The sequence below is a fragment of the Dryobates pubescens genome, chromosome 13 (genome assembly GCF_014839835.1).
Source record: "Dryobates pubescens isolate bDryPub1 chromosome 13, bDryPub1.pri, whole genome shotgun sequence".
NCBI classification, from domain to species: domain Eukaryota; kingdom Metazoa; phylum Chordata; class Aves; order Piciformes; family Picidae; genus Dryobates; species Dryobates pubescens.
Genome location: NC_071624.1, coordinates 29,929,003 through 29,940,741, shown reverse-complemented (window position 1 = coordinate 29,940,741; position 11,739 = coordinate 29,929,003). Strand labels below are relative to the sequence as shown.

Genomic DNA, 11,739 nt, shown 5'->3' with positions numbered 1-11,739 from the left:
AGTACAGGCTCACTACACTGCAAGGTCCAGATTTTGTACATATGAAAATTTAATAAACTGAAAATGTACACGTCTCAGATTCCCTTCTCTGATATCAGAGCTGATTTTCCATCTGACTTTCTTCCAGGGAAATACAGTGGGCTTCACCCAGTGATAGCTGCTGGGCAACAAACACCAAAGTCTATTATTGGGAGGGAGGATAACCTTTTAAACCGAAAACTGAATCTACCAGAATAATTCTTATTGTGTAACTGCTTTCAGTATTCCTCGGAGAACTTTGTAACTCATTAACTGTTGGCTTTCCTTGGGAGGAAAGCAGGGTCCACGTTCCGTCACATACGCATAGGGAAATCTAAGCACCCACAGTCCATCGGATGGAAGGGTTATTTCCTGCTTCTCGGGGTAAAACACAGGACAAGGTGGTGGCCCTGGTTGCACCTGAAAACAAAAGGAAGTATTAGCAGATAATCACACATCATTAGAATAAAAAAAAATTTAAAAATCCCCAAACTTAAAAGCAAACTGAATGCAAGGAAGCCTCTTAGGTCTTGCCTATGAGCAGGCTCTTATCCACTTGACTGCATTCCGGGAAGCCATGTTGCTGTTACAGCAAGACAACAAGGTAGATTTCCAGTTTTATCACAGCGAAGATACTGAATTTAAGGCTGCAGGTTAGATCCTATCAGAGATCCACAATCCAAACACAAGCTACTTGCCTCTGGGCAGCACTCAACACCGCATCAACAGCAGATTTCAACAAGGTAGCTCAGGTAGCCCTGAGCTGTTACTTCACTCTGAACCAATGGGAATTTTCAAAGATCTCAGCCACATTTAATAGGGCTCTTGAATAATTCATCTTAGAAGATCAGAAAGTCTTCTTCATATGAGATGCTGATGTGAGGAACCCACAATACAGAGCATAATGGGTTTTCCAAATAAAAACACACCCATAGGAGTTCAACTACTGAAAGAAGCCAATCTGTTGTCATGCACTTCAGCATTAAGGATCTTGTGGTACTTCCCAAACAGCTTGAAATTGTCCCACATCTGCCTGCCTTCCAGTATCAACGTGTTTTGTGCTTAATGCTGGTTTTCACTGGCACTACTATACAGTGAACACCATTTTTTTTTTGCCAGTCTAACAAAGAATAAGCACTTAGGTACACACAGTACTTCATAGAGCGGTAACTGAAGGAAGATACTTGTTTGCATTTTACTGCCTTAGAAAGTGTGAAAGTCTAAGTGGAGCTTTTTCTTCATTTTTTAAAAAACATTTGAAAATGGGAATAAAAAAATTCTCCCATTAAAAAACTCACCACCTTTTCACCTCCTAAATTCAAAGGGTAACTAGTAATAATTGATCTCATCATTGAGTCACTGCTTTTCTCTCTGACATTTAAAATGAGAAATGAATTCTCATGCTGTCATTACTCACTTGCTATCTTTTTAGAAAGAAGCCATTATTACAGTATGAAGGGCTATTATTTCATCCTAGATAAAAGAGTTCTTAAAACTTATACAAAGTATAAATCTGGCATAAGATAATCTCCATGTTAAAAGAAAAAGTGTTTATAGAACAGACACTTTCGGCCTTAGCAAACCTGGCTGAAGTTGGTTTGAGTTGGAAAGTTTCTTGCAGCATCTTTCTGCCACTCTCTGCCCATCACCCTTGCACCTGCTGGTACTGCAGTTGATGTTGCAACAATTAACCCTGTCCTTAGAGTTACCAGATTCCCTCTTCCATTTCTTACCTGAGGTGTTAATGTGATCTGCAGTGGAGCATCAGGAACCACCACGAAGAGTCTCATGAACTGAGCATAATGTGGCTTGAGTCCTCGTCCCTGCGTCGATGACAGGATGTACAGCGGCATGTCAGAGTTGAGGGCTTTGATGGCAGATTCCTTTGGCCCCCCTCCCATCACTTTCATGACCTTATCAGGCCCTGAACACATGAACCTCCTACCACGTGCATCTTCATACTCAAACCCTACAAAAGCTCGAGCTATGTCATCTCTCCGTCTTCCTCTTCCCATCACAACCGCACTTCTTTTCCCAGGCACAGCCTTGTTGGGTGCAGGCCAGGAATTGGTATCTAAGTCTCCTTCATCTTCAGTTCTCGTCCTGATGACAATGTCCCAAGGCATTAAATAGTTTGTTCCTGGGATAAAGCCTTGTTGATCTAAGCCTGTGTGGAAGTTATAAGCCTTAGCGGGCCCCAGCTTAACCAGTGACCAACTGGAGAATTTGGGCAAAAGGCCTTTGGGGCAATTTGAATGGAGCATCCCAGGCAGGTACTCAACAGTGGATGCCTGGCGATCTACCAGGCTTGGCCTTTTCTCACTTTTGGAGTCCCCACTCTGCCCGTGACTGTCTGCATTGTCCCCTCCACCCTGGGCATCAGGTGGGTAAGTGCCCAAGCTGCCTGTGGACTGACCCAGGCTGAGGGCTAAGCTCAGGCCTGTGCTTTCTCCCTGAGTCTGAGGTTCTTTTTCTTTAAGTTTCTCAATTTCGCCTTCCAAGGGAGCAGGAGAAGACTCATCCCGAGCCGGGGCTGGATCAGGTGTGCTTGGCTGAAACACAGGAAAGTTGATGTGCTCCAGCTTCCCACAGCACTTTTCTTCCAGCAACTATAAGAAAGAAAATGTGGTTAATTTTCCACCTTCCACTGCTGAAATGAGGGAGTGCAGAGTCATAACATTCAGCAGCTACAATTAAGATTGAAGAAGCTTAAGCTACATAAGAACCAAAGCAATGATGAGAGCACAGTTCATGGACCCAACGGATTTACAATTCACACACTTTTAAGTGTAAATAGATGCTCCTGCATGCATGCAGGCACTGGTGCAGCCTGGAGCTGCCCATGCTGGTCAGCCCAACCTGCAGACAATTTCTGCTCCCAGAAGTATCTTCCCCAGGCAACAGTTACACTTTGATGAGGTTAAGGGGAAACTTACTTGTGGTCACTTCAGAATGCAGGCTTTGTTGATGAAGCAAAAGCGCTGCTTGAAGCAAATGCAGACACCTAATAGTTACCTGGTAGAAGTCATAATTAGCTGCTTTGATATCAAATGGGTCATCACGGGGAGCTTGTTTCCTTCCACAGTTACAGGCACCGGTGGAACGAGCCCGGCTGTTGTGGTAGAGAATTGGAGGATTTCTGTCTGCTTCTGGCTTTTCCCCTAAAAACCAAACGAAATCAAACCCTAAATACATTGCTCACCGTTTCTAGAAAAGTCTTTAATTCCCCCTATGCTCTGCATCCTCCTTACTATATACGTACCCAAAAATCATTTACCAGCAATACCAGTTTGTCAAGCAGCTCCTCCCTTTCCCCACTTCTAATACAAAGTTCCAGGGTAGGTTATACCACTAATCAGAATCTTCTTTGGTTTTAGTCTCTTCCCAAAAGGCATCAACAGTTCAGTGTGTCTCAGTGAGTGTGTCTCAGACAGCTTCTATCCCTTGATCTATTCAAGCTACTGAAAAATAAATGGGGAGGGGGCATGTATGATTCCTAGGGATCTTTTATTCTCACACATCTCCTGTTGGAAGGACTCCATCTTAATGCTTCTAATTAGTAAGATGAATCAGAGTTACTACTACAATCAAAGTTATCATCAACAGTGAACTTGCTCCTAAACTTTAGACAACATAAGGAAACCTGCACAACAGCTCTGCTGTAACTAATCCCACTGTACAACGTTGATTCTTGAAATGCCCAACCTTTTCTCTTCCATAAATGTGCCAGAGTCACAGCTTCCAGCCTGCAACCTTTTAAAGCAGAGACAAACCCAACCCATGAATCCCACCTACAAGCGAGCTGCGTTACCTGCTTTGGGGAGCAGATGAAACTTATGCACGCAGTGCTGGTCGGTTAAACTCCGCTCTTCGCAGAGCTGGTGCCCATTGCTCCAGAACTTGTAGCAGTCCTCGTTGAGCTGCATGGCATACTTGTGGAAGGCTGGGCCGCGGGCGTGCTGGCTGTACACACGCAAGGCCTGTGCCAGCTGGTTCTTATGGACCGTCATGGTGTAGTTGTGGGGCAGGTTGGACTGATAGGCACTGTGGGCCATGGGGAGAGCCTTCTGGCAACGGTTTTCTGAGAACTTGGTGTCTATATCTAAATAGCCTTCCAAGACTTTGATGCTGCCCATGATTTTTGAGCTCAGTTCTCCAGTGAGGGAGGTTGGGTCATCATCTTTACCTTCAATGGTCACTTCATACAGTTTTAATGCTGCAGCGACCCACTTCTGGTAGGTTGGCAGCTCAAAGTGAGAGGGCTGTGGGTTCCTCCCCACACTGTCATCGAAACCCTTCTTGCTGAGCACTAGCTCTACATGCTGCCACAAGAACTCCTTGAGGGTGCAGTCCACAAGCTGCCCAGAAGAGCTGGAGCTGCTGCTGCTGCTCTCTGCATGAAAGGATAGCTGCTGCCTGCCATGCCTCATCATCTGATACCTCCTGGGACCCGACAGGGTGGGAGCCAGCAGTGAGTCAGTCTCTCTCATAGTGCAGTTGCTTCTGAGTTGGTCAAGGAGCATGGCCACTGGATCATCTCCATCCTGGGCCCCACCAGCCACTATATACACAAAAGCCTGGTTAGCAGGCACAGTAAACAGACAGTTGATGCTTTGATTGGTTAACACCCTGCTCTTGCGGAAGATGCGGTAGATCTGATCCTCCAGAGCATGCTGCAACCTCCTCTTGGGGGAGTGCTTCTTCGGGGGTGGCTTTTCCAGGTGACCACAGGGGTCTTGGCCTCTGCTTGGAGGGGGATCCACCTTTAGGGCCCCGTTAAGCTGGAAGAGGAAGAGCAGGCGTGGAGGGCATGGCCTGCAGTTGAGTTTCCACTCCTTGCCCACAGGGCAGTCTTTGATAGCAGCCTTCAGGGAGGGCAGGACCTTCTGCCGCAGCCCATCCAGCGCCCTGAAGACACGGTCATACGTGATGTCGAAGGAGCAGGTGGGGTGCACCAGCAGCAAGATGTGGCAGACGGAGAAGAGGTAGAGGAGGCTCAGGCAGTGCAGCTTCTCCTGGTGCTTCCAGAACTCGTGGGCCTCAGCGTGAGGCAGCGGGGCCGGGCCACCGGAGGGGTGACCGGGACCGCTCTCCCTGCTCTCGGCCGCCGCCAAGTCCCCGCAGGCCCGCAGTAGCTGCGGCGTGTCGCAGATGGAGGTGAGCACCAGGTACAGCACCCGGCTCTCCTGGCAGTAGTAGGCCTGTAGCTGGTTGTAGTCCTTGGTCGCCGGGTCGCTGTCCTCCCCCGGGGAGCCGTCTGCCAGCTCGGAGTCCTCCTGCTCGAAGAGAGGGAAGACTTGCCGGTCGCAGACGGTGCTCACCAGGGCCGCCTTCTCGGAACACAGCTGCAGCGCCGTCTTCCCGAAGATGCCCACCACGCAAACCTCCTCATCGCCGCCGGCCGCCGCGCCGCCCCCCTCGGCAGCCGCCGCGGCGCTCAGCAGCAGCTCCCGCAGGCTCACGGGCCCTACCGCCGCCGCCATGGGCGCCGCCGCCCCTCCGGGCAGCCCCGCCGGCAGCGGCATGGCCACGCTCCGCTCCGTGCCCGGAAGCCGCGGCTTGGGCCTTGCGCGTGCGCAGCCCCGCCCCACCCGGGCGTTACGGTTCCGGCCGCGGTCACGCTGCGACCGTGAGCCGCGGGTCAAGAGCCGTGGCTGCCGGCTGGAAACGGGGTGCGCACGGACGGAAGGAGAGCGAGCGGGGCTGCGAGACCGCGGAAACGGTTTACACGAGGCTGGGAGCGACGAGGAGGTGGAGAAGCTTGAGTGCTGGACCGCACGTCATGGAATGATGTTAAGGTTTGCGGTGGAAGGGACCTTTAAAGGCCACCTACTCCCACCCTTCTGCAAGGGCATCTGTCACTACAGCAGCTTGCTCACAGCCCCGTATTTGACCTGGAATGTTTCCAGGGATGAGGCATCTACCCCCTCTCCAGGCAACCTGGGCCCCGGTCTCACTGCCCTCAGCATAAAAAGTTTCTTCCTTCTCTCTCCTCTGAAGCTCCCTCTTTTAGTTTATAACCATCACCCCTCATCCTGACACAACAGGCCTTGATAAAATGTCTGTCCCCAGCTTGCTGAGTGCCCTTTTTAAGGAGTGAAAGGCCACTCTAGGGTCTTCCTGGATCCTCCTGCAGGCTGAACAATCTCCACTTTCCCAGCCTGTCTTCAACTGCAGAGGGGTTCTGGCCCTCATCACCAATCATGAGACTCATCTCTCAGCAACCCAGGTTTTCAGTTTTGCAGAGCTGTAATGCCCCCAAAAGGTATAAGGCAAGGTGTGAGGGCAGTGCTCTGACCGTCAGTGTCATGCTGTACTACAGGAACTCAAACTCAGGCTGTATCATCATCTCTGGAAAGCAGCTCCAGTGCTGGATGAGAGCAGGTCATTGTCCCCACCAGAAACTGTAGCATGGTGCCTGTCCACCACTGTGGTGAATTATCAATCACTTGGTGAACTTGACTTTAGAAGGAGGCCTTCAGCTACTTCCCCTTAAGCAGTGCCATCTTAAGTTAAACACCAGCCAAAAGCAATGCACACTAATCACTTCACATGTTCTCACCCACATAAATGAATTGTTTAGGGAAACTTGCAGCCTTTCACTGCAATGACAGTGCCAAGCTGCTGCTTTGCTTTGAACCTTTATAATGGCCATCTTTTTTTATTTAAAAAATGATGTAAAAAGAATACTGAATTTCAGCAAATATGCACATATTTATCTTACAAGCAGCACCAGTAGTGGGAACATAATAGTCCCTGCTTCAGCAGAAGCCAGGCAGCATAAGACTTGGGAAATTTCATGGCTTTCTTCCATTAACAAAGATGCAACGAGATTGAGACACATTAGACCTTTAGAGAGCAGAATCCTCCTAAAAGGGTTTCAAAATGTCCCATTCTTGTATGCAGCAGATTTACTTACAAATACATGTGCCTGAGTGAGATAAAAATGTGATGCAAGTGGCTTCCTGACCACATGTGAAAAAGACATTGGTCCATAAACCTACTTTTGTTCATCAAAGCTGTTTGCAGTGCTTAACCGGGCAGGTGAGGGACTCTTTGGGTGAGCCATCTGTCAAAGCAAGAACAGGGGTCAGATATTGGAAGGTGAACTTAGCAGTAATAATGACTGAGATAAAATGTAACACAATTGTTAACTGACACCATAAAAGAAAACAGGGAGTGCAACAAATCCTTAAAATAAAAGGCATTATTAAGCCTCAGATTTTGTTCTCCTGCAGACTGAAACTGAAGTTACAGATCACACTGAGGCACTAGAATGGCCAATAAACCCACCAACTTTCCCTCTTAGCATTGTCAAATAACCTGCTGAAAGATGGCCAATGGCACTTCCATTCTGCAGTTGCCTTACCACTAAACATGAATCAGTGTCTTTATTTGTGGTACTTAGGGCTTTTGCATGAGAATTATGGAGATGCTGTAACTTAATACATACCAACAGTACTGGGCTGTAGGGAAGAAAACTGAGCATGAAAGTCTTATGAATTTTAAAGCCAGTTTGTCAGCTCAAAATGACTTGCCTGAAATTTGCGCCGCAGTGCTTGTGTCATTATTGGTGTCAACCCAGACCCACATTCAATGTTTTCTTTACTATTTAAAGGAGTGCCACCAGGACTTCTGAAAAGGTTGGAAACAAAAGGGAATTAGGAATTATTTTTTTTTTAAAGAAACAAGCCAAGATAATAGGAAGGAATTTACCTTTGTATATTGACTTTCTTCAGATGTTTCCGAAGATCTAACTGATTTTTAGGAGGGGTACTGAAAGAACAAACCAGACTGTTAGAATGAAGTATTTTCCACTCTGTAAGCAATATTCATCACTGTTTACAACAGAAGAATCTAGTATCAGAGAAAGGAAGAAGGCTTCTTACATTAAGGAGTTGGCAATGTGAGCTGATGGCTTGGATTTGGGTCTCAGACTAACACTCTGCAAATCTGAGACTGTAATTAGTGCCCTGCGTGTCCTCACTGGTGATTCTGCCTGAAATGAGGAAAGAAACAGTACCACAAACAAAACTTTAGAAGACCTCACTGACCTTACATCTATTTCATGTTTATACTCTGAAAGATTTCTGTGGTTTATGGCTTTTATGCTTTTTTGAACCATTAAGATTTCAATGTGCCTGCAATAAAAATAGATCTATTAGAAAACGCTTCTGCAAAGATGTCAGCTGGGCAAAAGAAAGCCCCAAATCTGTTGCTAGCACACAGACAAAGCACAAGAAAGCTACATGTTCTCTCAATATTTAGGAAGAACTGGCCTGCATGTCAGCTGACATTGGAGTTAGACAATTTGTGCACTTCAAATGCCCAGGTGCAGAATTAGGATTACTTGAAACTGAGGTTTTGGAAGAGAATTGTGTCTTGGAAAAATTCTATGAGGGGCTAAGGCAAGTATTGAAAGAAGTAAACTGGTCCTAGGGTGGAGTTTCCCTCAACACACCATCACCCATTCAGCCACATGTCCTCTGGTTTACCTTGTCCATTCTCAGGTTGCTGCCTGTCTTCTTCAGTTTAACATTCAGGAGGTCTTTGAGAGTGATCTGCACTGGCCCATCTTTTTTCAGTGATGGTGCCTGAAAATGAAGGTGGTTGGAAGGGAAATTAGGTGTGTCAAGTGACTGAGCATTCACAAATAGAGATATTCCTGATAGAAACAGGTCCAAAAGAACCTAGCCATGAGATGAAATAGAGAAACCTTCTTAGTCCATACCAGAGGTGCTTTAGAGCCATTGCCACGTTTGAGGAGGAGAGGTGCTGGAGGCAGTGTCGGTGGAGGCAGTGGTGGTGGCGGTGGTGGAGGTGGCGGAGGAAGAGGCGGAGGGGGTGCAGATGATGGCTGCAGCTGTATTGTGGAAGGCTCGGGTGCTGCTGATGGCAGGCCCACCTGCACTGGTACAGGAGCACCCAGAACTGGCATGTTACACCTTTGACAAAGAGAATTTTCTGAAGACAAGGCTGCAATTCCATTCATCTGAAAACAATATATGAAAATAAATCAGAGACATTCAATCCACTGGCAAAAACAAATTGCATTTTAGGAAACAAAAGCCTCTCAGGAGGCTCAAGAGCAAACCAGTTCCCTCTGGCTATCAATTAACCACCATTAGCAATGCTGAATGTGAAGAAGAGGTAAAACCCTGCCTGGTGAGAAGCTCTGAAGATTTCAGTTTATCTGCACTGACCACAGCTCCTTACATCCTTAGACAAGCAAACACTACCCTGCCCCAGAGGGACGGATACTGACCTGGAGCATTCCTTGTAGTTTGGAAAATTCAGCTTCCAAGTTTTCCAGCTGCTCTCTGAATGTGTTTAGCTCCCTTAAGTAGACTCGTGATGGAAATATAGTGTCTTTCACCACCTTAAAACTCTAAGCATAAAAGGAAACCAGGAAAATGTTTTGACCACATTATGTTTCCAGAGACAGGACTATGACTACTATTCAGACTGCTATTGCACAGCCTTTTTGTATACAACTGAAAGACAACATGAAGATACAAAATTTTACCAAATAGTTTCTTCGCAGGAAGCCAAAAAACTTTTAACTTAATCTTGGAATTTTAATGTATAATTCATATTTGACCCAAAAAACTTGGAGAATTTCTGCTGTGAAAGAAAAGCTGTACCCTCTGTCACTGCAAGTCTTTCTGATACTTGAATGTATTTAATGTCCACAGCTGTTTTAGCATTCTTGCATTTATTCCTTCAACAGCAAACACTGTGTGTACTTCAGATGTTCCAATACATCATAGCTCTCAAATCTGGCTCTGTATCCTGCACCAGAGTTCCAAGAACAACCTCACACAGTGGCAAAAATAGCAAAGCAGAAAATTTACCTGTGCAACCGTGTTCTGGCACCAACAATACAAAAATGAGGCTGTTGTTGTAAAGGGTTTTACCACATTTTTTACACTGGGCAAAGCTAATAACCAGAGTGAAGACAGATGGCTTGGGACAGATGATGTGTTCAGAGGAATGTCACCTGCTGACCTGGAACACAAGATATCAGAATATCATATCTCTAATTTCAGCCTTTAAAACAAAGTTTATAACCAATCACCTGGAAATGACAAGTACCATCAACAGCAGGTGACAACAGTATAAACATAAGTATAGAGATTGGGAAAGGCAAAAATACACTTCAACAAAGGTGGCAAAAAATACTTGCAACACATTTCCATCCAAACTGCTTTTCCTGCATGCTAGAATTAACCATAGAGTACTAGAAGATATACAGGGTGAAACAAATTCACAGCATTGATGCCAGGCTGTAGATAGAACCCAGACAATTCTATTACCCTATTTCCATTAACCATCAGGAGCAAACAGTGGACCTAGAAACCGAGTTAACCAAAAGTTCGAAGTGAACCTCTTACCGTGGAGAAGGACAACCAGAGCCTGCAACCTGGGTGGTGGCAGCATCTCCATTTTTTACCAGTTGGAGTTTTGGTCGGGCTCTCCATTTTCGTCTGTGTTTCTTGTACTTTGCCATTGCTGTTAAAAAGATGCTTTTAAACTTAATGTATAGAAATCTGACATGAGGACAAAGCTGTCACCAAATACATAGGGAAGAACATGGGCTGCATCACTTTTTTTGCTAGAAGCATCACATACAACTGATACACCCCCCACACATTCCTATGACATGCATTTGTACACGAGAAGAATGAACGGTGTAAAAATTATAATTTTATAGGAGCTTCCGTTGTCAGTTTTTCTTTATCCTGAAGTGACAAATATTCCAGTGGGGGAAAATTACGTTTGTGACGAGAGCAGCAAAAGGCACCAAGCAACCACAAAACCGGGCCCCAGGCGTGCTCTGACCCTGCTCAGCCGGTTCCCTGACCAACCACCCCTCAGCGCGATCCCCGCCGCGGCCCTGCAGCCTCCCAGCTCCTGCGTGGGCCAGCACCGCCCTCTGGGGAGCCCACACCGAGGAGCGGGCGATTCCTCACACACGCTCGCCCCACCTGAGCTGGAAAGGGAGTAACAGGGAGTTATCAGGGGTGACCTCGGCCCCCGGGCCGCCTGTTTGGCCCCCGGGCCGCCTGTTTTCCCCCCGCCCCTCCTCATCAGCCGCTCACCTCCCGCCCGGCGCCACCGATTCAAACCGCTCTCCGAGCCGCCAGCAGCCAATTGGAGTGCCTCTCTCTTCCGTCTCCGCCCCCGCCGCCTGTGCTAGTTGCCCACTGATTGGCCACTGGAAGGACGCGGGCCTGAGCTCTACGTGAGCGGACCGAGCGTTGCCACGCCCCGTCCTGGGGCGCGCTGAGGAGACCCGCCCCGCCATTGGATAAAGGCATTTCAGCCCCGCCAATCAGCTGCGGGACACAGCTGAGCTGGGAAAGGACAACGCGGTTGAAAGGCAGAGGAACGCGGGACCGCTGGAGCAGGTGAGCGGCATTCCCCTGCCCAGCCACAGATTGGCCGCAGCTAATCGACCGCTCTCCTTCCCACCGATTGCAGTGCTGTCCTCCACTACTCCAGCCAATAACCGCTAGGTTCCACTCTGGACCAATAACGTTTCGCGGGGCTCCCCACCTAGCCAATCCCTGGCTGCAGCTTTTCTACCAACCAATGGGCTCCCTCCTACCTCGGAGAGGGTTTACATTCTTTTCTACCCAATAGTGAGCGCCTTCTGTCAGGGGTTGACCAATGGGACTCGAGCGGCGAGTGACAGCTGCCCAATGGGGACCAGCGACT

The 11,739-nt window shown here is 47.7% G+C and overlaps 2 protein-coding genes across 2 annotated transcripts; both read right to left on the bottom strand.

Moving 5' to 3' along the window:
- Positions 1-181: 181 nt before the first annotated feature.
- SMG8 (SMG8 nonsense mediated mRNA decay factor) lies at positions 182-5,559 on the bottom strand. The gene is made up of 4 exons (XM_009903341.2): positions 3,830-5,559; positions 3,034-3,179; positions 1,752-2,627; positions 182-438 (listed from the first exon to the last, which is right to left on the bottom strand). The coding sequence occupies exons 1-4, from the start codon at positions 5,541-5,543 to the stop codon at positions 241-243; spliced, it is 2,934 nt and encodes a 977-aa protein (XP_009901643.2). The 5' UTR covers positions 5,544-5,559; the 3' UTR covers positions 182-240.
- Positions 5,560-6,904: 1,345 nt separating this feature from the next.
- On the bottom strand, positions 6,905-11,231 carry PRR11 (proline rich 11). The gene is made up of 10 exons (XM_009903250.2): positions 11,121-11,231; positions 10,413-10,530; positions 9,873-10,026; positions 9,284-9,406; positions 8,750-9,010; positions 8,514-8,612; positions 7,908-8,017; positions 7,735-7,794; positions 7,557-7,653; positions 6,905-7,087 (listed from the first exon to the last, which is right to left on the bottom strand). Exons 2-10 carry the CDS (start codon positions 10,526-10,528, stop codon positions 7,019-7,021), a joined length of 1,089 nt encoding a protein of 362 aa, XP_009901552.2. The 5' UTR covers positions 10,529-10,530; positions 11,121-11,231; the 3' UTR covers positions 6,905-7,018.
- Between the last annotated feature and the right edge of the window lie 508 nt (positions 11,232-11,739).